Source organism: Calonectris borealis, chromosome 1, assembly GCF_964195595.1.
Source record: "Calonectris borealis chromosome 1, bCalBor7.hap1.2, whole genome shotgun sequence".
NCBI classification, from domain to species: Eukaryota; Metazoa; Chordata; class Aves; order Procellariiformes; family Procellariidae; genus Calonectris; species Calonectris borealis.
In genome coordinates, this window is record NC_134312.1 from 48,241 (window position 1) to 74,704 (window position 26,464).

At 54.6% G+C, this 26,464-nt stretch overlaps 4 protein-coding genes across 9 annotated transcripts; 1 reads left to right on the forward strand and 3 right to left on the reverse strand.

The window, feature by feature from the left end:
* Positions 1-1,903: 1,903 nt before the first annotated feature.
* On the forward strand, positions 1,904-5,624 carry LOC142078355 (acrosin-like). The gene is made up of 5 exons (XM_075140824.1): positions 1,904-3,081; positions 3,397-3,597; positions 3,917-4,182; positions 4,460-4,605; positions 5,086-5,624. Exons 1-5 carry the CDS (start codon positions 3,011-3,013, stop codon positions 5,431-5,433), a joined length of 1,032 nt encoding a protein of 343 aa, XP_074996925.1. The 5' UTR covers positions 1,904-3,010; the 3' UTR covers positions 5,434-5,624.
* Positions 5,625-5,685: 61 nt separating this feature from the next.
* LOC142078364 (rab-like protein 2A) lies at positions 5,686-11,062 on the reverse strand. Of its 3 annotated transcripts, none has more exons than XM_075140844.1 (5): positions 10,739-11,061; positions 9,664-9,775; positions 7,663-7,760; positions 7,332-7,415; positions 5,686-6,359 (listed from the first exon to the last, which is right to left on the reverse strand). In XM_075140844.1, exons 1-5 carry the CDS (start codon positions 10,778-10,780, stop codon positions 6,351-6,353), a joined length of 345 nt encoding a protein of 114 aa, XP_074996945.1. In that variant the 5' UTR covers positions 10,781-11,061; the 3' UTR covers positions 5,686-6,350. The 3 variants fall into 3 exon arrangements, with proteins under 3 accessions (XP_074996945.1, XP_074996940.1, XP_074996934.1); XM_075140839.1 differs by lacking the exon at positions 5,686-6,359 and adding an exon at positions 6,594-7,166 and having other exon boundaries at positions 10,739-11,062; XM_075140833.1 differs by lacking the exon at positions 5,686-6,359 and adding an exon at positions 6,594-7,037 and having other exon boundaries at positions 10,739-11,052.
* A 4,778-nt stretch (positions 11,063-15,840) lies between these two features.
* LOC142078405 (acrosin-like) lies at positions 15,841-20,071 on the reverse strand. 3 transcript variants are annotated; one of them, XM_075140879.1, is made up of 5 exons: positions 19,992-20,071; positions 17,886-18,086; positions 17,295-17,560; positions 16,872-17,017; positions 15,841-16,391 (listed from the first exon to the last, which is right to left on the reverse strand). In XM_075140879.1, the coding sequence occupies exons 2-5, from the start codon at positions 18,062-18,064 to the stop codon at positions 16,032-16,034; spliced, it is 951 nt and encodes a 316-aa protein (XP_074996980.1). In that variant the 5' UTR covers positions 18,065-18,086; positions 19,992-20,071; the 3' UTR covers positions 15,841-16,031. The 3 variants fall into 3 exon arrangements, with proteins under 3 accessions (XP_074996980.1, XP_074996972.1, XP_074996987.1); XM_075140871.1 differs by lacking the exon at positions 19,992-20,071 and adding an exon at positions 18,381-19,558; XM_075140886.1 differs by lacking the exons at positions 17,886-18,086; positions 19,992-20,071 and adding an exon at positions 18,381-19,558.
* Positions 20,072-20,934: 863 nt separating this feature from the next.
* On the reverse strand, positions 20,935-25,072 carry ARSA (arylsulfatase A). Of its 2 annotated transcripts, XM_075140854.1 has the most exons (8): positions 24,756-25,072; positions 24,157-24,397; positions 23,453-23,671; positions 22,811-22,980; positions 22,180-22,304; positions 21,877-22,004; positions 21,350-21,452; positions 20,935-21,236 (listed from the first exon to the last, which is right to left on the reverse strand). In XM_075140854.1, the coding sequence occupies exons 1-8, from the start codon at positions 24,983-24,985 to the stop codon at positions 20,935-20,937; spliced, it is 1,518 nt and encodes a 505-aa protein (XP_074996955.1). In that variant the 5' UTR covers positions 24,986-25,072. The 2 variants fall into 2 exon arrangements, with proteins under 2 accessions (XP_074996955.1, XP_074996962.1); XM_075140861.1 differs by lacking the exon at positions 23,453-23,671.
* Positions 25,073-26,464: the final 1,392 nt, after the last annotated feature.

Here is a 26,464-nt window from a genome sequence, read left to right on the forward strand (position 1 = left end):
GAAACTGAGCAAGGCATGGCGTGACTGCCCCAACCTGCACAGGCGCCAGCGGGCACAGGTAGGACACGTGGATGAACAGTGTCCAGGCGGCTGGGCATGGAAGGAGAGGCCCAAGCGACTGCTGCAGTGCTGTGGGAGCACATGCTGAAAGACATGTGTGGGCCAGGCACAGGTGGGAAGGGGCAGGGGTGGGCATGATAGGCTGTGTCCATGTGAGCGGCTCATGAACATGTGGGGTGTTAACGAGCTATATGTTTGTATGCGTGCAACACTTTCCTCTGTGCGTGCACACGCATTGTGTGCACGTGTGTATGCCTGCATATGTGTATGTGTGCATGGACATGCATGTGAGCATGCATGGACAAGTGAGTTTGCATGTGCACTCGTGGGAGGTGCATTCTACATGTGCATGCATCACTGCGGGTATGCTGACGGTGTATGTGGGCAGATGGGTGGGTGCACACTGTGCGCATGAGTGCGGGGTGTGGGAGTAGGTGCATTGCACATGCATGCATGCTGCAGGCATTGCGCTCCGTGTTCAAGACGTGTGTTTTGGACTGTAAGTGTGCACACACTCTGGGTGTGCGTTGCACCTTCTGTTTGTACCCCATGTGTGTCTCCACTGTGTGTGTACGCACATGCACCCTGTGTGTGAATGCAGCGTGTGCGCGCACAGCTTTTCTGTGCATGTACTCTGTGCATGCTGAGGGTGCGTGCGTGTGCACGTGTGCATGTGTGTGTGTGTCTCTGTGCACGCTGTATCCAGCCCATGTTCCTCCCCGAGAATGTCTCCTTGCAGAGGGGCTGGAGCTGAATTGGGAGGACTCTCATTCCCAGCAGGTTTCTCCCATCTCAGTCCGATGGATGCGACTGCTCTTCCCACGTGCAGGTACAAGAGACTTGGTTTGTCTTCCAAAGAGCCAGATCACATTCAAGAACGTGCACACATACTTCACTGGCATGAATGGCAAAACAGGTTAACATAGATAGAGCAGTACCTTTACGAGCACCCACTTCACACAAAAAGCACAACCCAGTCCGTGTCTTCCTCTGCAGCTGCCCAGGACTGATGTTCAGTAGTGAAACATACACACACATCACTCCCTAGATTCGCAAGCACCGCACGTTCGTGGGTCCCTTAAATATGAGCATGGGAATTAAGTTCAATTAAAATCCATGGCTGGATGTCAAGCTACTTACCCCGTAATGGGCACAGACCTTGCGTCTTTCCAGATCTGTACCTCCTCTTGCTCGTGAGCTGGTCCAGCTTCGAGCTCACTAGAGAACTGCACACGCACACAGCGCTCCCACCAGCAGCTGGCCCTAGACACTCGGTGTTTCCAGCTGCGGGCTCCCTATGACGTGTGTTCCCTTCTGCCATCGCTAGCAGGCAGGCCTCTGGACCCACCCCCCACCGGGTGCAGAGTGGGGCCACACAGAAAAGGATTTGGAATTGCTCTCAAAGAGAAGGTAGGACGGACTGTGGTGATGAGGTGCAGGGCTCCGTCAAACAGGCAAGCCAACCAGCGGTTTGCTGATGTGTGACTAGCTCCTTGATTCTCGCGTCTCCCCATTTTCCGTGCTTGTACATCCCCCTCATCTTCCTGGACTCCTCCCTTTCTCTGCCCTTGTCTCCTGCGAAACTAGGGACCTACCCCCGGTTATTTCCCCCCCCCCCTTGCTCCCAGGTTTGCTACATCTGTGAACAGATTTGGTGTTTCAGGTGCCGTTAGCTGGGTCGCCTTGGACTCCCATGGCATTACGGATGCGCTTTCCTGGGTACTGCTGTCCCTGCCAGATTCCTCTCCCCAGCATGACCCCAGCTCTTCCTTCAATTATCTGTGAAGCGTGGCCACCTCTCTCATCATTCCCCCTTAACCACCTGCAAAATCTGGTGCACGTTGTCTTCTCTAAGGCTTCTTCTGTCTGCTCTAAGCAGATACGGGGCACCACCTTCAGGTCAATTTTAAAAAACAAGGCAGCCTTGAGTCCAGTTTGTTTGGAGGCCAGTTCTGGTGCCTGTGAAGCCATGCTACACCTCAAGGGCCTTGAGAGCAGCTATTCCACTTTCAGAGAGAGCCTGCCCTGTCATCCTAGGGACCAGGTTGCGCACTCAGCTGTGTGCCTTACGTCTGTCCCCACAGGCCAGGGTGGCAGCAGAAAGCTCCCGCACGTTTCATGGCTTTGAAGATGCCATTCTTCAAGCCGCTGCTCTCTACCCCCCAGGGACCTAGCCCTGCTCAGCAAATGCAATGCACACGGCTGGCTCCTGCTTTTCTCCCGTGACTGCTCTGCACTCCAGCACGTGAGCAAGACTCCAGCATAGAGCTGTAGAAGGCAGACTGATGAGATGAGGCTGATACAGGGTTTACCAAAGCTGTGGAGAATGGCATGTGGGGCTGAGAGCAGGAGCATCCCTCCCTGTCTGGAGCTTAAAATTGCATGTCCTTGGCCACACATACCAGGTGCCACAAGTGCCCTTGTCAGTGTTGGCCCAGAATAGCAGTAAAACTTAGAGACAGCAAGGACATGAAGCCTGCCAGAGGGTGTTGGTGTGGCTGACATAGCCAGCGTGGACTGTGCTGCATCTGCCTTTCAGTGTGCCTTGTGCAGGAAGGTTGACACTGCTTGGGTATGCTTGGCTTATTTGCCTTGCACGTCGCTGCTTGCCTGCCGTGGCTGTAAGCAGATGGGCTCTTCAACACCCAAACGTGCATGCTCTCTGGAGTAGTTATGCTGTGCCCTTGGCCCCTGCAAGCAGAGCATTCAGCGGGGGTCTGTCGGGGGTGTCCGATCCCAGCTTCTGCCTCCCTTCCTGCTTGGAACCCCCCATGTTGCCCCGCGCCCCGAGAGGCCACCGTGCCCAGCACCTGGAACCAGCGACTCTGTGACATCAGCCCCGGGGCCAAGGGCACCGCGGGCAACGTGAATACTGCGGGCGCTACGTCAGCTGCTGCACTGCTGGCAGCGAACCCTCGGTTCTTGCAGCTGCGACGTGCCACTGGCAGCGATGAATTTGCTCCTCCTCCTCGTCCTGCTGGCCGTGTGCTGGCCTGCGCACGGCACATGGGACAACTGTGGGTAAGTGGCCCGAGGCTCTGGGCGGGAGCTTGGGCAACCCTTATGGGGTTCGCCGGAGGGTGCCCGCTTGTCCCCCGTGGCCACACCACAGCTTCCCAAACCCCATGTGGGAGCCTCGGATCCTTGCCAGCACCCAGGCTGCTGGCACAACTCGGCTACGGGGCTAAAGCAGAAACACGGTGGACGGACGCGTGCCTTGTGGGGTTCCCTGGCCCCGCTGTCCGTGCAACGCCTTGTGGGGAGGGAGGATGGCTGACCTTCAGCCTGAACGGCAGCAAGCCACTGAGCAGGACAGTAATGAGTTTCTTGTTACAGAGGGACCTGCGGGCTCCGTCCCATGGCTTCTCTCTATGGCACATCGCGCGTCGTGGGTGGCACAGATGCCCAGCCAGGGTCCTGGCCCTGGATCGTCAGCATCCAGGATCCCTGGAAAATAGGCACAGGGCATATATGCGGAGGGTCCCTCATCAGCCCACAGTGGGTCCTCACAGCAGCCCACTGCTTCATCAAAGCCAGGTAAGGAGGACCAGGGAACGGGGATACCCCTGTCCGCAGCACCGCGTGCTACTCCCATCCCATTTCCTTGCAGTAGGCGCAGTGCCCTGGGCACTCCAGAGCCCAGCTGAGAGACTGCTCAGGAGAAGGCTGGGCTCGTGCCACTGCTTCCTAGCAGCCTCCAGATCGACATTCCTTGTCCCTAAGGCATGCCAGGGCACTCGCACCCTCCATAGCGCTGCTTTCCTCTCTCCCTTGTGAAGCAGAAGGCAGGGAACTGCTGGGCTGCTGCAGCACATGGCTCCGCTCCCTCTGACCCCTCTCTCCATCTGCCTTCCAGGCACATCGCGATGTGGCGCGTGGTGATCGGGGCCACCCAGTTGACTCAGCTGGGCCCCGAGGCCCAAGTGCGCCATATTAAGCGGCTACTGGCTCACGAAGAGTATAGTAGTATCTCGGAGAAGAACGACATCGCGTTGCTGGAATTGGACCAGCCTGTCCAGTGCAGCTACTACATACAGCTTGCCTGTGTGCCTGACGCCTCGCTGAGGGTGTCAGAGCTGACAACCTGCTACATCAGTGGTTGGGGTTCCACGACTGCAAGATGTGAGTTCCCAAAAAGTGCTCGTGTCCTGAGTGCAAGCTTGGCACACGGGGGAGACGGGTTGGGCTTCCTCACAGCAGGGGCGAAAGCCAGAGCCAGGCTGCGGGGACGTATGCCTGTAGAGATGGGCCTGACCCATGACCCAAAGCGAGACAGAAGGGAAACACCGGTACAACGCCTTCAAGATGCAAAGCCAAGCCCTAGGAGAGGGGTTCACCCAGAGAAGGGAGGAGCGCCGGCCACGAGCCGCTGGGTGTTAATTCCTTTCTGTGCTCACAGCTGGAGGATCAAGTGATGTCCTGCAGGAGGCCAAGGTCCGCCTCATTGATGTCAACCTCTGTAACAGCAGCCGGTGGTATAGAGGGGCCATCCACACCCACAACTTGTGTGCTGGCTATCCGCAGGGTGGCATCGACACCTGCCAGGTAGGAGCACACTACAAATCAACCCCCAGCAGCACAGGCAGCCCTGTCGCAGCCACCCAAACACCCCCCGGGGCGTGCTTTGCCTGGCAAGTCACCTTCCCACCGCTGGGTCCCCACTACTGTTGGGGCTCACCTCCCATTCCCCATCTGCAGGTCCTTGCCCAGCGCCCCACTTGTCCCAGAGGCCTGGGACTCTGCCCAGAAAGCCCATCGGTGCTCTTGGCAGCACACAGGTCCAGATCCCAATCCTGGAACATCCGTCTTCCACACATCCAGGATCACTGTGCAGAGATGAGAGCGCGCCTTACCTTACAGGCCCATGACCCCCTCCCAGACAAGGTTCTGTAGGCTCCAGCACCTGAGCAGAGCCTTTCTGTGCAGTGGATACAGCTCTGGCAGGTGCTGTGAGAGGGAAGGAGCCATCCCCAGTGCCGACAGAGGCCACCCAACAAGACCTCAATCCTTTCTCCTCTGCTGCAGGGTGACAGCGGTGGTCCTCTCGTGTGCAAAGATAACAACGCTGACTACTTCTGGCTTGTTGGAGTGACCAGCTGGGGGAAAGGCTGTGCGAGAGCACAACAGCCGGGAGTCTACACCTCCACTCAGCACTTTTACGACTGGATCTTGGTGCAGATGGGACTGCGCCCAGCAGTAACGGCTACTCCAACGCCACAGCCGGTCTTCACCTCAACCCCCTTCCAGAGGCCAAGGCCAACACCAACACAATCGGGCAGGTTTACGCCCTGCCCATTTCCACGCCAGAAGCTGGTGGAATTCTTTAATCTGCTGCAGGAGCTCCTGCAGGTCCTAAGGGGAAAAAAGGCTTGAGCAGCAGGATGAACAGGATCCGATGGAGGCTGCAGTGTACCACGACCATTTCCTTCTGGGGCAATGCCTGCTGATCCAAAGGCAGCCTCAATGTCAAAGGCCTGCTCTCTCCTGCCCGCTCTCCTCTGAGTGCACACACATGCTGAAGCTGACTTAGTTCTTGAAATAAAGTTGCCAATTTTCACAGCTAACCGTGCTTCAGAGCAATTCGGTCTCCTGTGCGCGGCAAGGACTTCCATGCCCGGCACCTGCAAAATGAGGCTACGGGCAGACAGTAAGGCGCAAAGGGAAAGTCACTCAAAAGGGCTGAAACCGTGCCTGGTCAGAGAGGAGGGTGGGGGTGCAGTGGAAGAAGGGAACACAGGTCATAGGGGGCTAGAGGTCTTGGGGACAGCAGTTGGAAGCATGAAGTGTCTTAGGCCAGCTATCGGTGGGCCTGTACTGTGTGCGTGTAGAACGCACCAGCGAACTTGAAACTGGACTCTCTCACGACCCAGGAGACACGGATCTAGAAAGCCCCAGGGTTTGCACCAATGACTGGGTAAGGAGCTTGACATCCAGCCACAGACATTACATGGACTAATTTCCATACTGTTACTTGAGGAATCTATGAATATGCTGTGCTTACGAATCTAGGGAGTGAAGGTGTGTTTATGTTTCGCTAGTGAACATCCAATCCTGATCAGCTGGAAAGGCAGTGTTCATGTTTATGTAAGTGGTGGTTACATACACATGGGTGCTGGCAAAGGCATTGCTCTGTCTATGTCAATCTGTTTTGCCATTCACATTAATTGTGTAAGTCTGTGTGTGTGTATCTGGCTCTCTGGAATGCAGCGTAAGCCTCTTGAACACAGACATGGGAACAGCAGCTGGGATAGGACAAGCCTCCTGGGTGTGAAAGTCCACCTGATTCAGCTCTAGCGGACCTGAAAGGAGAAATCCCCCGTGTTCAGAAGTTTACTGGATCTGGCTGCTCCGTAACAGAATGGGGAAGGAAACCCAAAGAAACTCTGCAGCAGAGATCACAGGGGTGGACAGAGAGGTAGCACTGGCTAGGCTGCGAAAGCAATGGGGAGGGCTGGCAGTTGGAGTTGCACTGTATAGTAACTGGACTGCCTTGTATAACAAGAGTGCAGGAAGGATGCAAGCTCAAAGCTTGATTAAAAAAAAAATTCTTTAGTGTTTGTTTTCTCCAGGAGGTACCATTAAAGCATCTGGGCAGGACCCTTCCCTGCAGGTCCAAGAGTGGCTTAGCTCTCCTGGCAAGCTTTGCCTTGAAGAAGCATGCAGTAACTAGCAACCATGTGGATACTCTCACCCTTTCCTCGACCGTGATGTGCAGCGGCTAGGGCCGAGTCAAGGAAGGTCATTCCCAGAGAGTCTCCCACAAGAAGGGGAGGGGCCCAGCTGCCCATCACCAGAGCTCTCAGGACACGAGAAAAATCTCTTTCCTCTGTGAAGGCCAGCTCTAACTAGCCCCAGAAATCTAGAGCAAACGGAAAAACAGACTCAGGGTCCGGGGCTTAGGCAGATGGGGGCTCCTCTTCAGGGCAGCTCTCCTCTTTATCCAACAAATCCTCACTCTTCTTCTGCAGGTCAAAGCTCTGGAAAGGAGCAGGACAAGGAACTTCTGAGAAGCATGACAGCAACAGCTACACTCTGCTGTGGTCCTTTCAAATTCGGTCTAGGGCAGCGTGGGCTCTTCAGAGGGTCACCACCTCACCCCTTCCAACCTAGACACGAGCAGCACACAAACCCCATGGTGTCACCAGCATAAGGCAAATCTTTCCACGCCTGCAAAGTTTCACCCTCTGCCACAGGCTCTGCTTTCCCTGAGGGAAAAAAAAGCAGAGCTGCTAATCACTTAGGAGGAGTGCAGTAAGTAGAGCCTTTCTTACCTCCAGTTCTCGCATGACCTCGTCCATGAAATCTCCTGAATTCTGTTTGTAAGCAATTGCCAGTTTGATAGCATCATTGAAGAGCTGATGAGAAGGAGAATGCTTGTCACTCAAAGTAAGAGGCACTGGGTTTCTGTAACATATGGAAACTGTTCCCACACCCCAAGGAAAAAAAAACAAACCCTCTGCAACCACCTATAGCTACCAGGACCTCACAAGTAGCCAAACAGATGTACTAGCCCATTTTCTGCCCTCTGCGCCTACAGCAGTCTCCATGTCCTTGGACTGTAGAGGGGTCTCATGGATGCTGAGCCAAATAGCTATGTTTTACCTTCACTACATTGGTGCCATCGGCAGCAGACACAAAGTAAAAGGGCAAACTGAACTTCCGGGCAAAGTTGAAGCTTTTCTGGGTCACCTTCATATCCGCTGGGGGCAAAAAAAGGAGAAGTGGTCAGTAAGACATCACTGTAGGCAGAATGCCAATGTATACAGGAGTGGTGGAACAGATGGAGCCCAGAGCCCGATTTAGGTGTCAAGGCCTCCTCACTGTAGTACAAGGCTAGGAGGGTCCTCCCCAAAAGCTATAGGGTTTTAAGAGCAACAGCATCAGCAAACCATTGACAAGAGAACACAAAAAGAAAAGAGTTCTTGTTGGTTTATCCATGGTGCTTGACTAAATTATAGGTGGATTCTGATGTGCTATAAATGAATAATGCTTTGCAGCTTTCCCTTGCTGTGTGGCAACTATGAATGTTTTCCAGGCACATCCCTGTGATTTTTGCTCTGTGTCCACATGACCTGGACACCATTACCGGTACTAGTCATGCCTCTCCCTCCAGTTTGACCTCTTTCACCAGAACTCCTCACTGCCCTTATGCCACATTACCTATGTTCCTGTGAGTCACGGGCACGCTCACAGTGTACAAATGACTTAACTGTTATGTATTTTTACTTAATAGGCAGTTAGGTCCAGCTACCCCAAATAAGGCCAGAGGCTTTATTTCAGTTTTGGAACAAAGCTGCTGCATATTTACAGGACGTGCTGACACAGCAGTAACAGCTCAAAGTTTTCATAGATAGACAGCCCGTATGCCAGCTCAGGAGGATGACTCCAGATGATCCGCCTTTTCTCCTAGAAGCAACAGCTGAAGTAGTTCAGACTCTAAACGCTTGCCAGTGAGCACTGCCCAGGCAGCCGCTCCCTACCTCTTCGCAGGAAGCTGGATCAACTGTTCTGCAGACTGGGCCTGTGTTAAGAGCTATGTGGGCCGATCATTGCCTAGTCTGGGTGGAATACAGCAAACGAAGGCAAGGCAGGGAACTCTCTTGGAGCAGTGTCCACTCACACATAGAACACTAAGAGCAGGATTCATCTACACAGAGGTTCTGTCTACAATATGGCTGTCAACACCAAGTCCATTTGCCTCGGACTTCCTGTACAGTCCGTGCAATCAGTGGATTCAAGGCTGGCTTGACACATCCGATAGGAAAGGCTTTTATTAGGTAAGATCAATCAAGCCCTAAGCCACACCACTGAACCAAATGAACTTCCATAGACTACAGTGGGAGCCCAGGCACCTTATTCAGGTGCAGACACCTATTCATAGCTGCGATGGTTTCTACCATGAATGTCAGCAAGGAAGCCCATGTCTGACACTGTACTTGATACAGAATAGCAGGAGACTGTGGTCCCAAGGGTATGTGTTCTCTCGTTGATGCTGAGCAGAAAGCTGATGCGTTATGCGCGCTCACAGGACGCAGGAGACAGCCCACAACCCAAATGATAGCAATAATGAACGCCTAGCTGGCATTCCTAAGAGGAGGGAATCATCCACTCATTTGCAGAGGAAGGTGAACACTTTTGCCAGCAGGTATATTTAGACACTTTAGCACAGAGGAGTCCCAGGCTGAATTAGCAAGACAAAGGCAGTTACTGACTGTATCAGGGGAAGCCACATAATAGGTTATGCTCTTTTTCCAGCAAGACGTCCTGCAATTTTTGACTAGGTACTGCTCCAGTCAGCTTTTGGGTTCTTGCTGGATGAAATGGGTAGTGTGGTAAGGACAGAATTGGAAGGACATCACTTGAATGAACTTTAAATGGATCAAATTTGTATTTTTAATTGCTAGTAAAACAAGAACAAGAGCCTATAAGACAGCATGCAAGGTCGGTAGAGGACCCAGCTATTCGTTTGGTAAAATACAGCCCTGAGGGACTAATACTCAAGAACTCATCTGGACCTAACAGATGAATGACATTCTTTCTCAGCCAGGTCAGAAGAGAATCACATCACAATCCTGAGAGGTTGAAAGAAGAGGATATACTCACCATCGATTTTGTTGGCCACCACAACGCAAGGAATCTCTGGGCGGAATTCTCTCAGCTCCTTGTACCAGCTGTTTAAGTTCTTGTAGGTGACTTTCCGCTGCACATCAAACACCTTCCGAAAAAGAACCAGCTATCATGGGGCCAACAGCAGGACAGCTCCTGATCAACCCACTGCACCAAACACAAGTACTGAATCCAGAATTTTCCCAGGAGGACATCAACAAAGGAAACTGGCCTTTGTTAGAAGGGATGAAAGAGAAATGGGAGAATACCCAGCAAGCCTTGAAACGTGCAGCCAGCCCGTTTCTTTGCATGATGCAGGAAACAGTCCCTCATTTTCCTTTCCTCTTATTATGTACTGTGACAAGCCCTCTATCACCCATGACAGTGAACAAGCACTGGGAAAGATCTGTTCTGCTAAGTAGGGTCAGATGTGAGGCTTCTCTATTTTAACAATTATAATATCAGTGAAGTTGTCTGATGCTCACAAGTGATGAGAAGTAGTGGAAAGTTAGAGCAACAGTACAAACCAAGAGACCTAAGCGGGTTAGGAGTCAGGAAACAAGGCTGATTTGAGCTAATAAATGGGAAGCGCAAAGTATAGGAAAATAGAAAGGGCAGAAGACCAGAGAAGGATGTCTTATGTAGTACCTCTGCAGAACATGTCGGAACAGTTTTGTACTACATAATCCAATAGTCACATCACAGAACAAGAAAGGAATGCCCTCTCCCTCGCATCGCCTCTGACAGGACTGCTTCTAAATAAGTACATTCAGTTGTACGTACCACCTTACTGGCAACACAGTGACAAAAGTAAGGAAATTTAGAAGACAGCAAAGCCGGGGAATATAGTAAGAGTGCTATCAGGAAAGACAGAAGGGAGCTAAACATACCCAACTACACTGGGTTTATCTGGTGAGAGAAGAAAGAACAATACAGGAAAGTTTTTTAAACCACTGGAAGAGACAAGAAATATAAGGCAGCGTAATCACAAAAAGTAACATACAGGCCAAGTGTCAACTGGGGCTGTTATTAGTCAAATTCCATCAGACCACAGCTGAGACACTACCCTTACCATGATACAAGCATGAGCCTTATGGTAATAGGATGCATGCATGCTCTGGAACCTCTCCTGTCCAGCTGTGTCCCAGAAGTCTGTAAGACACAAAAAACAAGCTTAGAATGACACAACTTTCCAAGTTCTCTTTTTCTCACAACTTAAACCCAGGACGCAAAGCCCAGTCCATCTACTCAGGGTCACAAATTAGGTTTCACCTCTCTAATCTGAGACACTCCAGGGCTACGAGATTATGCAAAACTAGGACCTCTTCTTAGCTAGGCTTAGCTATGAGTTGTGCTGACACTGAACATTGCTATAAACATATTAGCAAAAGAGAAGTCATCAGTAGACATGACTTATAAAGGACAGTAAGACAAAACTGCAAAGAGTGATAACAATGTATGGTACTTTGTCACTAGAGATGACAACAGGAAACAAAACCTAAATATCTTGAAACAGCTTGATTTCTGACACAGTGATAAATAGCCAGGTGCCTGCCATAGGACATGGTTCTATCTCATTTCACAGACAGTCTAACTCTGCTCTTTCCAGGGGCACGACTCGTTCTAAAATTAGGAAGGGTAAGTAAGTTAGCCTGAGACAGGCAGGTCCCAATGCATTAAGTACCTTGTACTTAATGGATCATGAAGCATACCTGAACAGTCACCAACATTTTAATGCCTTTTTCTGTTTGTGTGTCTCGGGTAGAGATCTCCCCCCCCTCCTCCTACTGGATTTATAGGCTGATATTTGTGTCTTATTTGTGGTATAAATTTTCACAACTAAGGACCACACCAGATGTAGTTATACTTCTGTCAGCTAGACTGAAGTATGCCACTCCACCTAAAGCCAAATATGCCACTTTCCTTAGTGTTTACTTTGCATTGAAATTAGTTTCTGACTGGATACTGTATCAGACTTGCAGGATGGTGACTTCTTAAACTGCCCAAAATATAGACAAGTACTCATCACACCACACTTCCATTCATTGTGGGTAGTTTTGCTTCTAAAATTGCCTGATCCTTTTAATGTGCCATTTCAGAATCCTCACTTACAAGGAAAAAAGATTCACTGATCACGACCTACTGAATGTCCCTAAATTAACTTCCCAAACAATGCGGCAGCTGTCATGAGAGAACTCGCCATGGCTTATTGAAAAACACTGCTGCTTTTATTCCTAAATCTCCAGATCTTGCCCGTCATACCCCATGTCACTCCAGAACATAGGAATTTATCAACCTTAAAATCCTTGGGAAAAATAAGATTCACAGAGTAAAGAAATACACCACATTTTAAGGCAATTCTAACTCTACCACATGGGATTTGGCGACGGCCACTAAGAATAGCTCAGCAGAGTAAAAATTAAACTAGCAAGGGAAGTGGTAATTCTGCACAATTTAAAGTCTTCAGATCAAACTACCTGCCTTTACAAATCACACTTCATGACAGGTCTTCTCTGCAAGGTAGCTTGGATGATCAGCATTATGTTCATAAAAGGTGAAGACAGAAGACACTGTGAACTCTTGTATAACGTAAGTCAGATGAATTACTTAAACTAGAGCAAGTTAGTTAATAAAGTACCAAATCCATGTTAAAAATAAGTCCCTGACATATGAATCCATACTTTCGCAAGCTGCCTTAATAGTAATTTCACTGACTGGTTAAAAAAAACCAAACCACCTTATCTTCTATTTGAGTTTACCTAACATCAACTAGAGTCTGTTAAATCTTTCTTTCTATGCTGAAGCCTCCTTCTGTACCAAGTTCCTGTTCTCTGATATTTTACCTTCTCCCCGAGAAGCTAACCAGACTGAGTCTCTCATCCGTGGGCCCCTTTTTACCATCTTTCAATTGTTCTCGTGGCTCTCCTCTGAAACCTTGTATTGGGTTTAAGTGGCAAGGTTTTTGTAAGGGGGCGGGCCTGGGCTGCAGGGGTGGCTTCTGTGAGAAGACACCAGAAGCTGACCGCATGGCAGGCAGAGCCAGTTTCAGTCAGCTCCAAGACAGACCCACCTCTGGCCAAATCACACCCAATCAGCGACGCTGGCGATAACGTATTTAAGAAGGGGTAAAAAATGCTGTGCAGCAGCTGTCGAGAGAGGAGTGAGACAATGTGAGAGGAACAACTCTGCAGACACCAAGGTCAGTGAAGAAGGAGGGGGAGGAGGTGCTCCAGGCGCCGGAGCAGAGATTCCCCTGCAGCCCCGTGGTGAAGACCATGGTGACGCAGGTGGTCCCCCTGTGTCCAGGTGTCCTCCACCAGGAGGACCATGGTGGAGCAGATGTCCACACTGCCGCCTGTGGAGGACCACATGCTGCAGCAGGTGGATGTCAAAGAAAGAATACCACCCCCACCTGATGAACAAGACTAGCCAACTGGTAACAATGGACGAGGAAAGGCTGAGGTACTCAACAACTTTTTTGCCTCAGTCTTCACTGGCAACCTCTTTTCCCACACCTCTTGAGTAGATGGACCGCAAGAGAGGGACTGAGGGAACAAAGTCCCTCCCATTGTAAGAGAAGACCAGGTTTGTGACCACCTGAGGAACGTGAACATCCATAAGTCTATGGGACCTGACAAGATACATCCCAGAGTCCTGAGGGAACTGGTTGCTGTAGTTGCCAAACCACTCTCTACGATATTTGAAAAGTCATGGCAGTCTGGTGAAGTCCCTGGTGACTGGAAAAAGGGAAACAGATCTGAGGTGCATTCTATGTGTGCATGCATCACTGGGGGTATGCTGTGAGTATGCATGTGGGCAGATGGGTAGGCACACACTGTGTGCATGCATGCGGTGTATGGGGATGGGTGCATTCCACGTGCATGCATACTGTAGGGTGTGCATGCACTGCCTGTATGTGCACGCACTGTGTGTGTGTGCACAGGTCGGGTATGAATACCATAGAATCATAGTTTGGGTTGGAAGGGACCTTTAAAGGTCATCTAGTCCAACCCCCCTGCGTGGGCAGGGACATCTTCAGCTAGATCAGGTTGCTCAGAGCCCCGACCAACCTGACCTTGAAAGTGTCCAGGGATGGGACATCTACCACCTCTCTGGGCAACCTGTGCCAGTGTTTCACCACCCTCATTGTAAAACATTTCTTCCTTATATCCAGTCTAAATCTACCCTTTTTTAGTTTAAAACCATTCCCCCTTGTCCTGTTGCAACAGGCCCTGCTAAAAAGTTTGTCCCCATCTTTCTTATAAGCCCCCTTTAAGTATTGAAAGGCCACAATAAGGTATCCCTGGAGCCTTCTCTTCTCCAGGCTGAACAACTCTTTCAGCCTTTCTTTATAGGCGAAGTGTTCCATCCACTGATCATATGCATGCACTCTGCGTGTATGTGAACACCGCTCCGTGTTCAAGACGTGTGTTTTGGACTGTAAGTGTGCACACACTCTGGGTGTGCGTTGCACCTTCTGTTTGTACCCCATGTGTGTCTCCACTGTGTGTGTACGCACATGCACCCTGTGTGTGAATGCAGCGTGTGCGCGCACAGCTTTTCTGTGCATGTACTCTGTGCATGCTGAGGGTGCGTGCGTGTGCACGTGTGCATGTGTGTGTGTGTCTCTGTGCACGCTGTATCCAGCCCATGTTCCTCCCCGAGAATGTCTCCTTGCAGAGGGGCTGGAGCTGAATTGGGAGGACTCTCATTCCCAGCAGGTTTCTCCCATCTCAGTCCGATGGATGCGACTGCTCTTCCCACGTGCAGGTACAAGAGACTTGGTTTGTCTTCCAAAGAGCCAGATCACATTCAAGAACGTGCACACATACTTCACTGGCATGAATGGCAAAACAGGTTAACATAGATAGAGCAGTACCTTTACGAGCACCCACTTCACACAAAAAGCACAACCCAGTCCGTGTCTTCCTCTGCAGCTGCCCAGGACTGATGTTCAGTAGTGAAACATACACACACATCACTCCCTAGATTCGCAAGCACCGCACGTTCGTGGGTCCCTTAAATATGAGCATGGGAATTAAGTTCAATTAAAATCCATGGCTGGATGTCAAGCTACTTACCCCGTAATGGGCACAGACCTTGCGTCTTTCCAGATCTGTACCTCCTCTTGCTCGTGAGCTGGTCCAGCTTCGAGCTCACTAGAGAACTGCACACGCACACAGCGCTCCCACCAGCAGCTGGCCCTAGACACTCGGTGTTTCCAGCTGCGGGCTCCCTATGACGTGTGTTCCCTTCTGCCATCGCTAGCAGGCAGGCCTCTGGACCCACCCCCCACCGGGTGCAGAGTGGGGCCACACAGAAAAGGATTTGGAATTGCTCTCAAAGAGAAGGTAGGACGGACTGTGGTGATGAGGTGCAGGGCTCCGTCAAACAGGCAAGCCAACCAGCGGTTTGCTGATGTGTGACTAGCTCCTTGATTCTCGCGTCTCCCCATTTTCCGTGCTTGTACATCCCCCTCATCTTCCTGGACTCCTCGCTTTCTCCGCCCTTGTCTCCTGCGAAACTAGGGACCTACCCCCGGTTATTTCCCCCCCCCCCTTGCTCCCAGGTTTGCTACATCTGTGAACAGATTTGGTGTTTCAGGTGCCGTTAGCTGGGTCGCCTTGGACTCCCATGGCATTACGGATGCGCTTTCCTGGGTACTGCTGTCCCTGCCATATTCCTCTCCCCAGCATGACCCCAGCTCTTCCTTCAATTATCTGTGAAGCGTGGCCACCTCTCTCATCATTCCCCCTTAACTATCCCTGAAATCTGGCTCTTCCTCATGGCACTGTAACTCCTGTCAGCTTCTCACTCTGTTTGGTGTGGTCAGCCATTTCTCTTGTCATGCTCAGGAGTTTCCCGCGGTCTGTTCAGTTAGCTAAGGCTTACGCCAGGCCCTAATCATCAGCTTGTGTGCCTTCATGCATACGCCCAAAGTTGTCTGCATGTCACATCATTTTTTCCTATCCTCTTTCTAGCCTCAATGTGACAGTCTTCTCCATCCCAAGGTGGCTCTGAGCACCCTCCTCTCTGACCAGGCACGGTTTCAGCCCTTTTGAGTGACTCTTTCCCTTTGTGTCCTACTTGACTGCCTGCAGCCTCATTTTGCAGGTGCCGGGCAAGAAAGTCCTTGCCTCCTTGCACAGGAGACCAAATTGCACTGAAGCACGGTTAGCTGTGAAAATTGGCAACTTTATTTCAAGAACTAAGTCAGCTTCAGCATGTGTGTGCACTCAGAGGAGAGCGGGCAGGAGAGAGCAGGCCTTTGACGTTGAGGCTGCCTTTGGATCAGCAGGCATTGCCCCAGAAGGAAATGGTCGTGGTACACTGCAGCCTCCATCGGATCCTGTTCATCCTGCTGCTCAAGCCTTTTTTCCCTTTAGGACCTGCAGGAGCTCCTGCACCCGAGTAAAGAATTCCACCAGCTTCTGGCGTGGAAATGGGCAGGGTGTAAATCTGCCCGGTTGTGTTGGTATTGGCCTTGGCCTCTGGAAGGGGGTTGAGGCGGTGAGAAAATGACTCCATGCCCGTGATGTTGGAGCAGCCCTTACTGCTGGGCGCAGTCCCATCTGCACCAAGATCCAGTCGTAAAAGTGCTGAGTGGAGGCGTAGACTCCCGGCTGTCGTGCTCTCGCACAGCCTTTCCCCCAGCTGGTCACTCCAACAAGCCAGAAGTAGTCAGCGTTGTTATCTTTGCACACGAGAGGACCACCGCTGTCACCCTGCAGCAGAGGAGAAAGGATTGAGGTCTTGTTGGGTGGCCTCTGTCGGCACTGGGGATGGCTCCTTCCCTCTCACAGCACCTGCCAGAGCTGTATCCACTGCACAGAAAGGCTCTGCTCAGGTGCTGGAGCCTACAGAACCTTGTCTGGGAGGGGGTCATGGGCCTGTAAGGTAAGGCGCGCTCTCATCTCTGCACAGTGATCCTGGATGTGTGGAAGACGGATGTTCCAGGATTGGGATCTGGACCTGTGTGCTGCCAAGAGCACCGATGGGCTTTCTGGGCAGAGTCCCAGGCCTCTGGGACAAGTGGGGCGCTGGGCAAGGACCTGCAGATGGGGAACGGGAGGTGAGCCCCAACAGTAGTGGGGACCCAGTGGTAGGAAGGTGACTTGCCAGGCAAAGCACGCCCCGGGGGGTGTTTGGGTGGCTGCGACAGGGCTGCCTGTGCTGCTGGGGGTTGATTTGTAGTGTGCTCCTACCTGGCAGGTGTCGATGCCACCCTGCGGATAGCCAGCACACAAGTTGTGGGTGTGGATGGCCCCTCTATACCACCGGCTGCTGTTACAGAGGTTGACATCAATGAGGCGGACCTTGGCCTCCTGCAGGACATCACTTGATCCTCCAGCTGTGAGCACAGAAAGGAATTAACACCCAGCGGCTCGTGGCCGGCTCTCCTCCCTTCTCTGGGTGAACCCCTCTCCTAGGGCTTGGCTTTGCATCTTGAAGGCGTTGTACCGGTGTTTCCCTTCTGTCTCGCTTTGGGTCATGGGTCAGGCCCATCTCTACAGGCATACGTCCCCGCAGCCTGGCTCTGGCTTTCGCCCCTGCTGTGAGGAAGCCCAACCCGTCTCCCCCGTGTGCCAAGCTTGCACTCAGGACACGAGCACTTTTTGGGAACTCACATCTTGCAGTCGTGGAACCCCAACCACTGATGTAGCAGGTTGTCAGCTCTGACACCCTCAGCGAGGCGTCAGGCACACAGGCAAGCTGTATGTAGTAGCTGCACTGGACAGGCTGGTCCAATTCCAGCAACGCGATGTCATTCCTCTGCGAGATATTACTATACTGTTCGTGAACCAGTAGCCGCTTAATATGGCGCACTTGGGCCTCGGGGCCCAGCTGAGTCAACTGGGTGGCCCCGATCACCACGCGCCACATCGCGATGTGCCTGGAAGGCAGATGGAGAGAGGGGTCAGAGGGAGCGGAGCCATGTGCTGCAGCAGCCCAGCAGTTGCAGTTCCCTGCCTTCTGCTTCACAAGAGAGAGAGGAAAGCAGCGCTATGGAGGGTGCGAGTGCCCTGGCATGCCTTAGGGACAAGGAATGTCGATCTGGAGGCTGCTAGGAAGCAGTGGCACGAGCCCAGCCTTCTCCTGAGCAGTCTCTCAGCTGGGCTCTGGAGTGCCCAGGGCACTGCGCCTACTGCAAGGAAACGGGATGGGAGTAGCACGTGGTGCTGCGGACAGGGGTATCCCCGTTCCCTGGTCCTCCTTACCAGGCCTCGATGAAGCAGTGGGCTGCTGTGAGGACCCACTGTGGGCTGATGAGGGACCCTCCGCATACATGCCCCGTGCCTATTTCCCAGGGATCCTGGATGCTGACGATCCAGGGCCAGGACCCTGGCTGGGCATCTGTGCCACCCACGACGCGCGATGTGCCATAGAGAGAAGCCATGGGGCGGAGCCCGCAGGTCCCTCTGTAACAAGAAACTCATTACTGTCCTGCTCAGTGGCTTGCTGCCGTTCAGGCTGAAGGTCAGCCATCCTCCCTCCCCACAAGGCGTTGCACGGACAGCGGGGCCAGGGAACCCCACAAGGCACGCGTCCGTCCACCGTGTTTCTGCTTTAGCCCCGTAGCCGAGTTGTGCCAGCAGCCTGGGTGCTGGCAAGGATCCGAGGCTCCCACATGGGGTTTGGGAAGCTGTGGTGTGGCCACAGGGGACAAGCGGGCACCCTCCGGTGAACCCCGCCCAGAGCCTCGGGCCACTTACCCACAGTTGTCCCATGTGCCGTGCGCAGGCCAGCACACGGCCAGCAGGACGAGGAGGAGGAGCAAATTCATCGCTGCCAGTGGCACGTCGCAGCTGCAAGAACCGAGGGTTCGCTGCCAGCAGTGCAGCAGCTGACGTAGCGCCCGCAGTATTCACGTTGCCCGCGGTGCCCTTGGCCCCGGGGCTGATGTCACAGAGTCGCTGGTTCCAGGTGCTGGGCACGGTGGCCTCTCGGGGCGCGGGGCAACATGGGGGGTTCCAAGCAGGAAGGGAGGCAGAAGCTGGGATCGGACACCCCCGACAGACCCCCGCTGAATGCTCTGCTTGCAGGGGCCAAGGGCACAGCATAACTACTCCAGAGAGCATGCACGTTTGGGTGTTGAAGAGCCCATCTGCTTACAGCCACGGCAGGCAAGCAGCGACGTGCAAGGCAAATAAGCCAAGCATACCCAAGCAGTGTCAACCTTCCTGCACAAGGCACACTGAAAGGCAGATGCAGCACAGTCCACGCTGGCTATGTCAGCCACACCAACACCCTCTGGCAGGCTTCATGTCCTTGCTGTCTCTAAGTTTTACTGCTATTCTGGGCCAACACTGACAAGGGCACTTGTGGCACCTGGTATGTGTGGCCAAGGACATGCAATTTTAAGCTCCAGACAGGGAGGGATGCTCCTGCTCTCAGCCCCACATGCCATTCTCCACAGCTTTGGTAAACCCTGTATCAGCCTCATCTCATCAGTCTGCCTTCTACAGCTCTATGCTGGAGTCTTGCTCACGTGCTGGAGTGCAGAGCAGTCACGGGAGAAAAGCAGGAGCCAGCCGTGTGCATTGCATTTGCTGAGCAGGGCTAGGTCCCTGGGGGGTAGAGAGCAGCGGCTTGAAGAATGGCATCTTCAAAGCCATGAAACGTGCGGGAGCTTTCTGCTGCCACCCTGGCCTGTGGGGACAGACGTAAGGCACACAGCTGAGTGCGCAACCTGGTCCCTAGGATGACAGGGCAGGCTCTCTCTGAAAGTGGAATAGCTGCTCTCAAGGCCCTTGAGGTGTAGCATGGCTTCACAGGCACCAGAACTGGCCTCCAAACAAACTGGACTCAAGGCTGCCTTGTTTTTTAAAATTGACCTGAAGGTGGTGCCCCGTATCTGCTTAGAGCAGACAGAAGAAGCCTTAGAGAAGACAACGTGCACCAGATTTTGCAGGTGGTTAAGGAGGAATGATGAGAGAGGTGGCCACGCTTCACAGATAATTGAAGGAAGAGCTGGGGTCATGCTGGGGAGAGGAATCTGGCAGGGACAGCAGTACCCAGGAAAGCGCATCCGTAATGCCATGGGAGTCCAAGGCGACCCAGCTAACGGCACCTGAAACACCAAATCTGTTCACAGATGTAGCAAACCTGGGAGCAAGGGGGGGGGGGAAATAACCGGGGGTAGGTCCCTAGTTTCGCAGGAGACAAGGGCAGAGAAAGGGAGGAGTCCAGGAAGATGAGGGGGATGTACAAGCACGGAAAATGGGGAGACGCGAGAATCAAGGAGCTAGTCACACATCAGCAAACCGCTGGTTGGCTTGCCTGTTTGACGGAGCCCTGCACCTCATCACCACAGTCCGTCCTACCTTCTCTTTGAGAGCAATTCCAAATCCTTTTCTGTGTGGCCCCACTCTGCACCCGGTGGGGGTGGGTCCAGAGGCCTGCCTGCTAGCGATGGCAGAAGGGAACACACGTCATAGGGAGCCCGCAGCTGGAAACACCGAGTGTCTAGGGCCAGCTGCTGGTGGGAGCGCTGTGTGCGTGTGCAGTTCTCTAGTGAGCTCGAAGCTGGACTAGCTCACGAGCAAGAGGAGGAAGACCCCTTCAGTCATGTGGATGGCGTGTGGTTGCAGCCCACCTGATTGATCAGCCCCGGCATCCACGGACCTTACAAGAGGACCAGGCCTGCCAACCACCAGCCATATCTCCACCTCCTGGAGTCACGAAGGACTTGGAGGTGCCCGAGCATGCATACCCTCAGCTGCTCCCTACCTAGGCATGTCCCCTCTGCACTAGCTGTACAAGGTCCTGCCTCTGAAGCTGCCAGGACCATCCATCCTATCCTCCTCTTGCTGTGCTCTTGGTCCCTGGCAAGTGATGGTGCTGCAGCTCCCAGTTCTGTTCCCACCCAGGGGTGCACAGCATGCTTCCAACCGAGTTGAGATCTCTAGACACTGGGGCATGCCCTTTGCTTCGTCTTGATCATGGTTTGAAAGGAGCTGTTCTGGCTCTAGAGATGATGCTGTATCATGGTCCCTCCCTGAACAAGTCAGGGCTTCTGTCAGGAGGCCTCAGCTTGAACGTCCAACACAGAGCACAGGGTCCACTGACCTGCACTCCTAGCAGGAGTGGTAATCTCCCCAACCCCCAGTTTGCTATCCCAGCACTCCATTAACCAGAGGTGTCACTGGGCCAAAGCTGCAGGGCAGCTCTAAGGCTGAGCTTGGTTAGTTGGGGGCGGGGGGGGTCTGGTGGGTTTGGGGTAGGGTTCCCGTGTGGAGCAACTGAAGGGGATGGAGCAGCAAGAGGCTAGGAGCAGCGGCAGCAGGAAGGCTTAGGACTGCAGTTTGGTACGCAGCAGGGCTGCAGCGCAGGATCCCTGCCCTTCCTGATCTGGCTCTCCCCAAACTCCATGCGCTGTTCAAAAAGCACTTTCTGCAGTTTGATCTCCTTCAGGGCTTGCAGAACCTCCGGCCCTGCGCCGCTCTGCAGCAGATCATAGTTCTCGGCTGGGTCTGACTCGAGGTCAAAGAGCAGCGGGGGCAAGTGAGGGGTCAGCGGGGTCAGCCCGTGGCAGGCCTGGTCTGGGGTCATATCACTGTGAGAGGAACCTGCAAAAGAAATCCCCAAGTGTAGCTCAGTTTCTTCTCTTTGAGCTTGGGACAGCAAAACCATACGGGACTTCACAAAGCTGCCCGGGCAGAGGAGAGGAGGCAGCACTTACCTTGTGTGAAGTAATGGGCCTTGTACTTCCCAAGCCTGACAGCGAAGGGGCCGTGCACCGGATCGGGGGACGGCGGGTAGAAGAACATCGTCTGACGGGGACTCTGTGGGAAGCAGCAGAGCTAAGCTCACCTGTGGTGCAGCCACGAGGCTGAAGAAGAGCCTGGAACAGGACCAGGCAGAGACTCCAGGGAGTCAGACAAGAGCCCCGATACTACCGCCAGAACACGGCCAGAGAGGGGGGAAGCTGAGGAGCAGCAGCATCCTGTTTGCTCCCTACTCACAGCTACTGGGGCTCTGTCCACCCACGGCAGCCGTGGGGGTTTGGCTTGGCAACACATTACAGATTTAGAGCCGAGCAGCCTGGGGAAGCCCAGGAACTCCGTGGCATGACCCAGGCCAGACAAAAGGTCCCAGCTCACGGATCTCCCCTGACCGCCCCGCTGGTTATACTCATCAGGCACACAGCTCCAGCCCCACACCCAGCCTTCATGCACAATGCCAGCTGAACCAGCCCGCGGGACTCACCTTCCTTGACCCAAACAGCACCGGACTCAGGTCATAGCCATCCAGGGCAACTTTGGGAAGAGCTGCTCCAGCCAGGGTAGTCAGGGTTGGCAGGATGTCCAGGGTGCTTGCCAGCTCATGCGTCACTCCTGTCACCCACCACAGCAAGGCACAAGGAAAGGTTCAAGCACCTGATCCCACTCCCATCCCTGCCATCCTCGCTTCTCTCCCGCCCTCTGCTTGTCCCGGGGCAGCCGAGCTGCCGTGACACCCTGCCTTGGCTGGCATCAGCACACAAAAGGCACAAGCAGTGCCAAGTCTCACCTGGAGGGATATGGCCTGGCCAATAAGCCACTGCTGGTTCCCGCATGCCACCTTCGTATGTTGTGCCCTTCCCACACTTCAGAAGGCCAGAGCTGCCTCCGCGTGCCATCCGCATGGTGGAGGGGCTGTGAGAGAGAACCACCTGCCACCAGTTTCACAGGTTCATGCTACCCCTTCCCTGATGCTGCCAACGGGGCCATGACAAGAGAGACATGGTGTCAGCAAGTGACAATGCCATCCTTCTCAGCCTTGTGCGGCAGGAGGCATGGGTCAGGTGAAGAAGCCAAGGTGTGCAAGATGCCTAAGCAGGGCACCAGAGACCAATGCCACCCACACATGGAGGGAATCGGGGTATATTTGGGCTGCTGCACACTCCTGACCCGAACCCTGTGAGGTTTCTGCCCACGAGGAGGGGCACAGCTGAGTCACAGGAACAAGGAGGAGATCGTGCACTGAGTCCTCTCCAGAGCAGTGTCCACCTCTTGCCTCGCTTCAGGTCACTGGGGTCTCACCTGGCAATGCCACACCACATCCCTTTTGCCCCAGCCAACCAATGCCTCATTCCAGTTCCCCCATACCATGGCAGCAGAATCTTACCAGTGACGAAGCCCCCCCTGCTGAGCCCACTCACCCATTGTCAGAGGTGAAAAACACCAAGGTCGTGTTTGCAAGACCATTTTCCTCCAGTGCCTGCAGCAGCTGTCCCACCGAGCCATCAAACTCCAAGAGTGCATCACCAAATGGCCCACGCCGTGACTGCCCTGCATAGTCCTGGCTTGCAAACTGGGGGTAGTGTGTATGCTGGAGAAAGAGCAGAGAAGACTGCTACGCAAACTCCCCCAGAGCTGCATCTCGTTCCCAATTCACCCGGGGACAGCGAGTATCCCAGCTAGGACATGGAGATATGTGACAATACCCATGAGATGAGAGGAGGCTTGTCCCCAAGCTTCAGAAACATCTCTCAGAAATGGTATAAAGGAGCTGAGCCCCAGGAGAGGATGTGGAGCCCCAGAGTGGGAAGTTTTCCTGGGTGGACTCCTGGCCCAGAGAAGTGGGCAAAGCTCCAGAAAGAAGCAGCCCAAGAACATTATCTGAACGGTGCTGCCACAAGACCTGGGCGTGGGAGCAGCAACCCCAGGTCATCCAGGAGCAGGTATTGACTGCTCAGCACAGTCCCGGGGCTGCAGGAGCTGAGATGCTTCCCCGCTCTCCCCACAGGACAAAGGTTCCCTTCCCCACCCTCGGGCCCGCAGCAGCCCTCCCCGTCTCCTACATGGGAGGCATAGTAGAGCAGGAAGGGGAGGCCTCGTCGGGCACAGTCAGCGATGAAGTCCCGGGAGAATTTGTTGTAGAGTGGCACCAGATCAGGGAAAGAGACCGGCTGCTGCACGATACTCTGGTTCCAGAGCAGCGGGACTGGCACTAAGCCTTGGTCACAAGTCCCAAAACACTTGATGTCAGGTGGGAAGCAGGTGAGATTCTGGCAGGGGCCCTGGAGAGAACAAATAACACTTTGTCTTTTACCTGTGTTGCAGGACAGCGAGGGGAGGGGAGCAAAGAATCTCACAGCGGCCCACCACCAGGTCCTACAGGCACCCTTTGGGCAGCCACTCCCAGAAGCCCAGGGGTCTGTGCCCACCCTAGAACTGTCCAAGGACCGTGCTGCCCCAACATAATTTTCTCCTGGCAGCAATTCAGATGCTTCTTTGTAGCCCAGAAGCTGACCCTCCCTCCCTTGACAAAGGGCGTATGCGCCCATGCACAATGGCCACCCACATTCTGCAAAACTACCCTATCATACAAGCACCTCAGAGACGGGCTTTCCCCACCAGCATCCATCTCCCCGGCCTGCAGACACCCACACCCATCTGCCCAGGCAAGCACTACCCGGTCTATGTGCTCTCGGGCAAGCTTCATCTTTCAGGCACTCTCCCCAGCCAGCCCCGGGACACCCTTCAGGGCTTGACAGCCTCTCACCTGGTCATGGGAGTAGGGCACCCCCAAGAAGTGGTCAAAGCCCTGGTGGATGGGCAGGAAGGAGCCATTAATCCCCAGGCCAAGGTGCCACTTGCCAACCATGGCTGTGGCATAGCCCGCAGCCTTCAGCACCTCCGCAATGGTGACCTCAGACAGCGGCAGGCCTCCCCGCGAGTCTGGGTTGAACACACCGGGGTAAACCCCAGAGCGCATCTGGAACCGGCCGGTCAGCAGGGCTGCCCTACAGGTGAGCATTGAAGGAGAGAGAGGAGACAGGCATCACGCTGGACACAGCGCAGGTCGTGATGCTCAGCCTCCACAGCGGGTGCCCCATTCCTCGGGACCTGGCAGCTTGGCTCCGCAGTCTCGCGGCTGCCACTGCCACCTCCCCTGGCTGCTGGGACCCGCAATCAGGCCCCTCACAGAGCAGCTGGACCTTCAGGCCTCCTGGGACACGGCAGGTTTATCAGCCACCCGCTCCTCCCGGCACTGCAGCTCCCCAGCTGGGTGCCAAGCCCTGTCTCGACGCTTCCGCCATCCCCACCCCGGGGCCCTGCAGCAGTCGCCCGCCAGCGGAGCGGGAGCAGCGGGGGACGTACCGGGACGGGCTGCACACCGGGGAGCTGCTGTAGAAGTCGGTGAACCGCAGCCCGCGCGAAGCCATCCGGTCCAGGTTGGGCGTGGCAGAAGAAGGGTGCCCGTAGCTCCCCAGGTCCCCGAAGCCCAAGTCGTCCGCCAGCAACAGGACGAAGCTGGGGGCGGCGCCGGCCACTCCGCGCAAGGCCAGCAGCACCAGGGCCCACGGCAGGCCGCGGCCCCGCCGCCCCATAGCGCTGCCGCCCAGGAAGGCCCCGCGGCCCGCCGATACACGCGCTCAGCACGGGGCACAGCGCCGCCCTCCCGCGGTGCGGTGCGGTGCGGTGCGGTGCGGTGCGGTGCGGTGCGGTGCGGTGCGGTGCGGTGCGCGCCGGGCAGAGCAGGCAGCTCCCCGACCGGCGGAGCCGAACCGCGCCGCGCTGAGCCGCCGCCGGCCACCATCTGACCCCCGCGGGCAGCCACGTGACCCAGCACCGCCGCGGGGCATGCCGGGAATTGTAGTCCGCCGCGGGGCAGCCCTTGAAAGGGGCCGCGACGAGCCGTACTTCGCGGCGGTGTCGATCCCTCGCAGCCGCCTCCCGGGCCGCCGTGCCCGGTGCAGGCGGCCTCCCGGGGCCCGGGCTAGCCGCCGGGTGCTGCGGCTGAGGGTGGCTTATTAACAACAGGGGTTTCCCACAGACCCGCCCTCAGCGTCGCCCAGGCTTGGGGGCTGCGGACTCAGCCCGTGTCCAGCCCCTGCTCTCTGGGGGACGAGGCCTCGCGGCTGCCGGCACCCCGGCCTGCTCCCAGCCGCACCGGGGCTGAGGCCGGGAAACCGTGAGGCTGTCCTGGGAGGAGACGGGCACCTCGGCGTGTGGCGGCCAGCGGACGTCCTCTCCGCTGGGGCTGGGTGGCCTGGGTGGACGTCCCCTGCCTCCCTGCCTGTGGCCCAGGCCGCTGCTCCCAGCTTCCCGCCTTCTGGAAGAGCAAATGAAGCTGCTTCTCTCCAGGGGCACGCAGGGTGCAAAATCCCCTGGGACAGGCAGAGAGCGTGGCATTGTTTGGGGCAGGCTGGGCCATATGGGAGCCTGGGCACTTTTCAAGCGAAGTATGTTTTCCTGCAGCAATGACAGAATTTCACGTTCAGGCTCAAGGACTGCTGGTTGTGCCTGAAATGTCCTGCAGATCCGTGACTTGTAATCAGAGCGAGGAAGGGACAGTGCAAAGAGCAACAACAATTCTCTGGTGGAAGGGGGTGACGAGGAGAACGAGGAGGAAAAGGTTCTGCACCCCGGGAAGGCTGTACCCTATTGCTGTGTCTGCTTTTGAAAACCGGAGCAAGCTTGGAAGACAGGCACAGACAGGAATTGAGGTTGAATGTCCTGAAGACCTCCATCTGTCCAGTTTATCCAAAATGAGATTAAAGCCAGACCAGAGGGGGTGTACAAGCACAGGCACAGTGGCAGTGGTCTGGGATTAACCACACAGCAGGCAGAGGTGAGGAGTTTCAGCCCAAAGACAAAGCACGGGTAAGGCTGGCTAATGTCCTCGTCTGGATGTTCTCATCCTGTTGTGCCTGTGTTTTGCACGCAGCCTGTGTGATCAGTCTGTTCTGGAGTTTCCTGTTATTACTCGTCAGCATTTCTTAAGACCCATCCCACTTTTACAACCACTTTCTAATGTGCCAGTGAACTCTGCTTTCCATTGCTCCCTGTCCTCTGTAGTTCAGACT

Bases quoted from the DNA above. Each gene is read 5' to 3' on its own strand.
- LOC142078405 (XM_075140871.1), bottom strand. From the start codon at position 18,451: ATGAATTTGCTCCTCCTCCTCGTCCTGCTGGCCGTGTGCTGGCCTGCG. The intron at 18,087-18,380 runs GTAAGTGGCCCG...TTCTTGTTACAG, and splicing joins GGCACATGGGACAACTGTGG to AGGGACCTGCGGGCTCCGCC. The intron at 16,392-16,871 runs GTAGGAGCACAC...CCTCTGCTGCAG, and splicing joins GTGGCATCGACACCTGCCAG to GGTGACAGCGGTGGTCCTCT.
- LOC142078364 (XM_075140833.1), bottom strand. From the start codon at position 10,780: ATGCATGCATCCTATTACCATAAGGCTCATGCTTGTATCATG. The intron at 7,761-9,663 runs GTGAGTATATCC...TTTTGCCCCCAG, and splicing joins GGTGGCCAACAAAATCGATG to CGGATATGAAGGTGACCCAG. The intron at 7,038-7,331 runs GTAAGAAAGGCT...GCTCCTTTCCAG, and splicing joins AGGTCATGCGAGAACTGGAG to AGCTTTGACCTGCAGAAGAA.
- LOC142078355 (XM_075140824.1), top strand. From the start codon at position 3,011: ATGAATTTGCTCCTCCTCCTCGTCCTGCTGGCCGTGTGCTGGCCTGCG. The intron at 3,082-3,396 runs GTAAGTGGCCCG...TTCTTGTTACAG, and splicing joins GGCACATGGGACAACTGTGG to AGGGACCTGCGGGCTCCGTC. The intron at 4,183-4,459 runs GTGAGTTCCCAA...CTGTGCTCACAG, and splicing joins GGGTTCCACGACTGCAAGAT to CTGGAGGATCAAGTGATGTC.
- ARSA (XM_075140854.1), bottom strand. From the start codon at position 24,985: ATGGGGCGGCGGGGCCGCGGCCTGCCGTGGGCCCTGGTGCTGCTGGCC. The intron at 22,305-22,810 runs GTGAGTGGGCTC...TCTCTCTCACAG, and splicing joins TTTTTCACCTCTGACAATGG to CCCCTCCACCATGCGGATGG. The intron at 21,453-21,876 runs GTGAGTCCCGCG...TGCTTCCCACAG, and splicing joins TGCTGTTTGGGTCAAGGAAG to AGTCCCCGTCAGACGATGTT.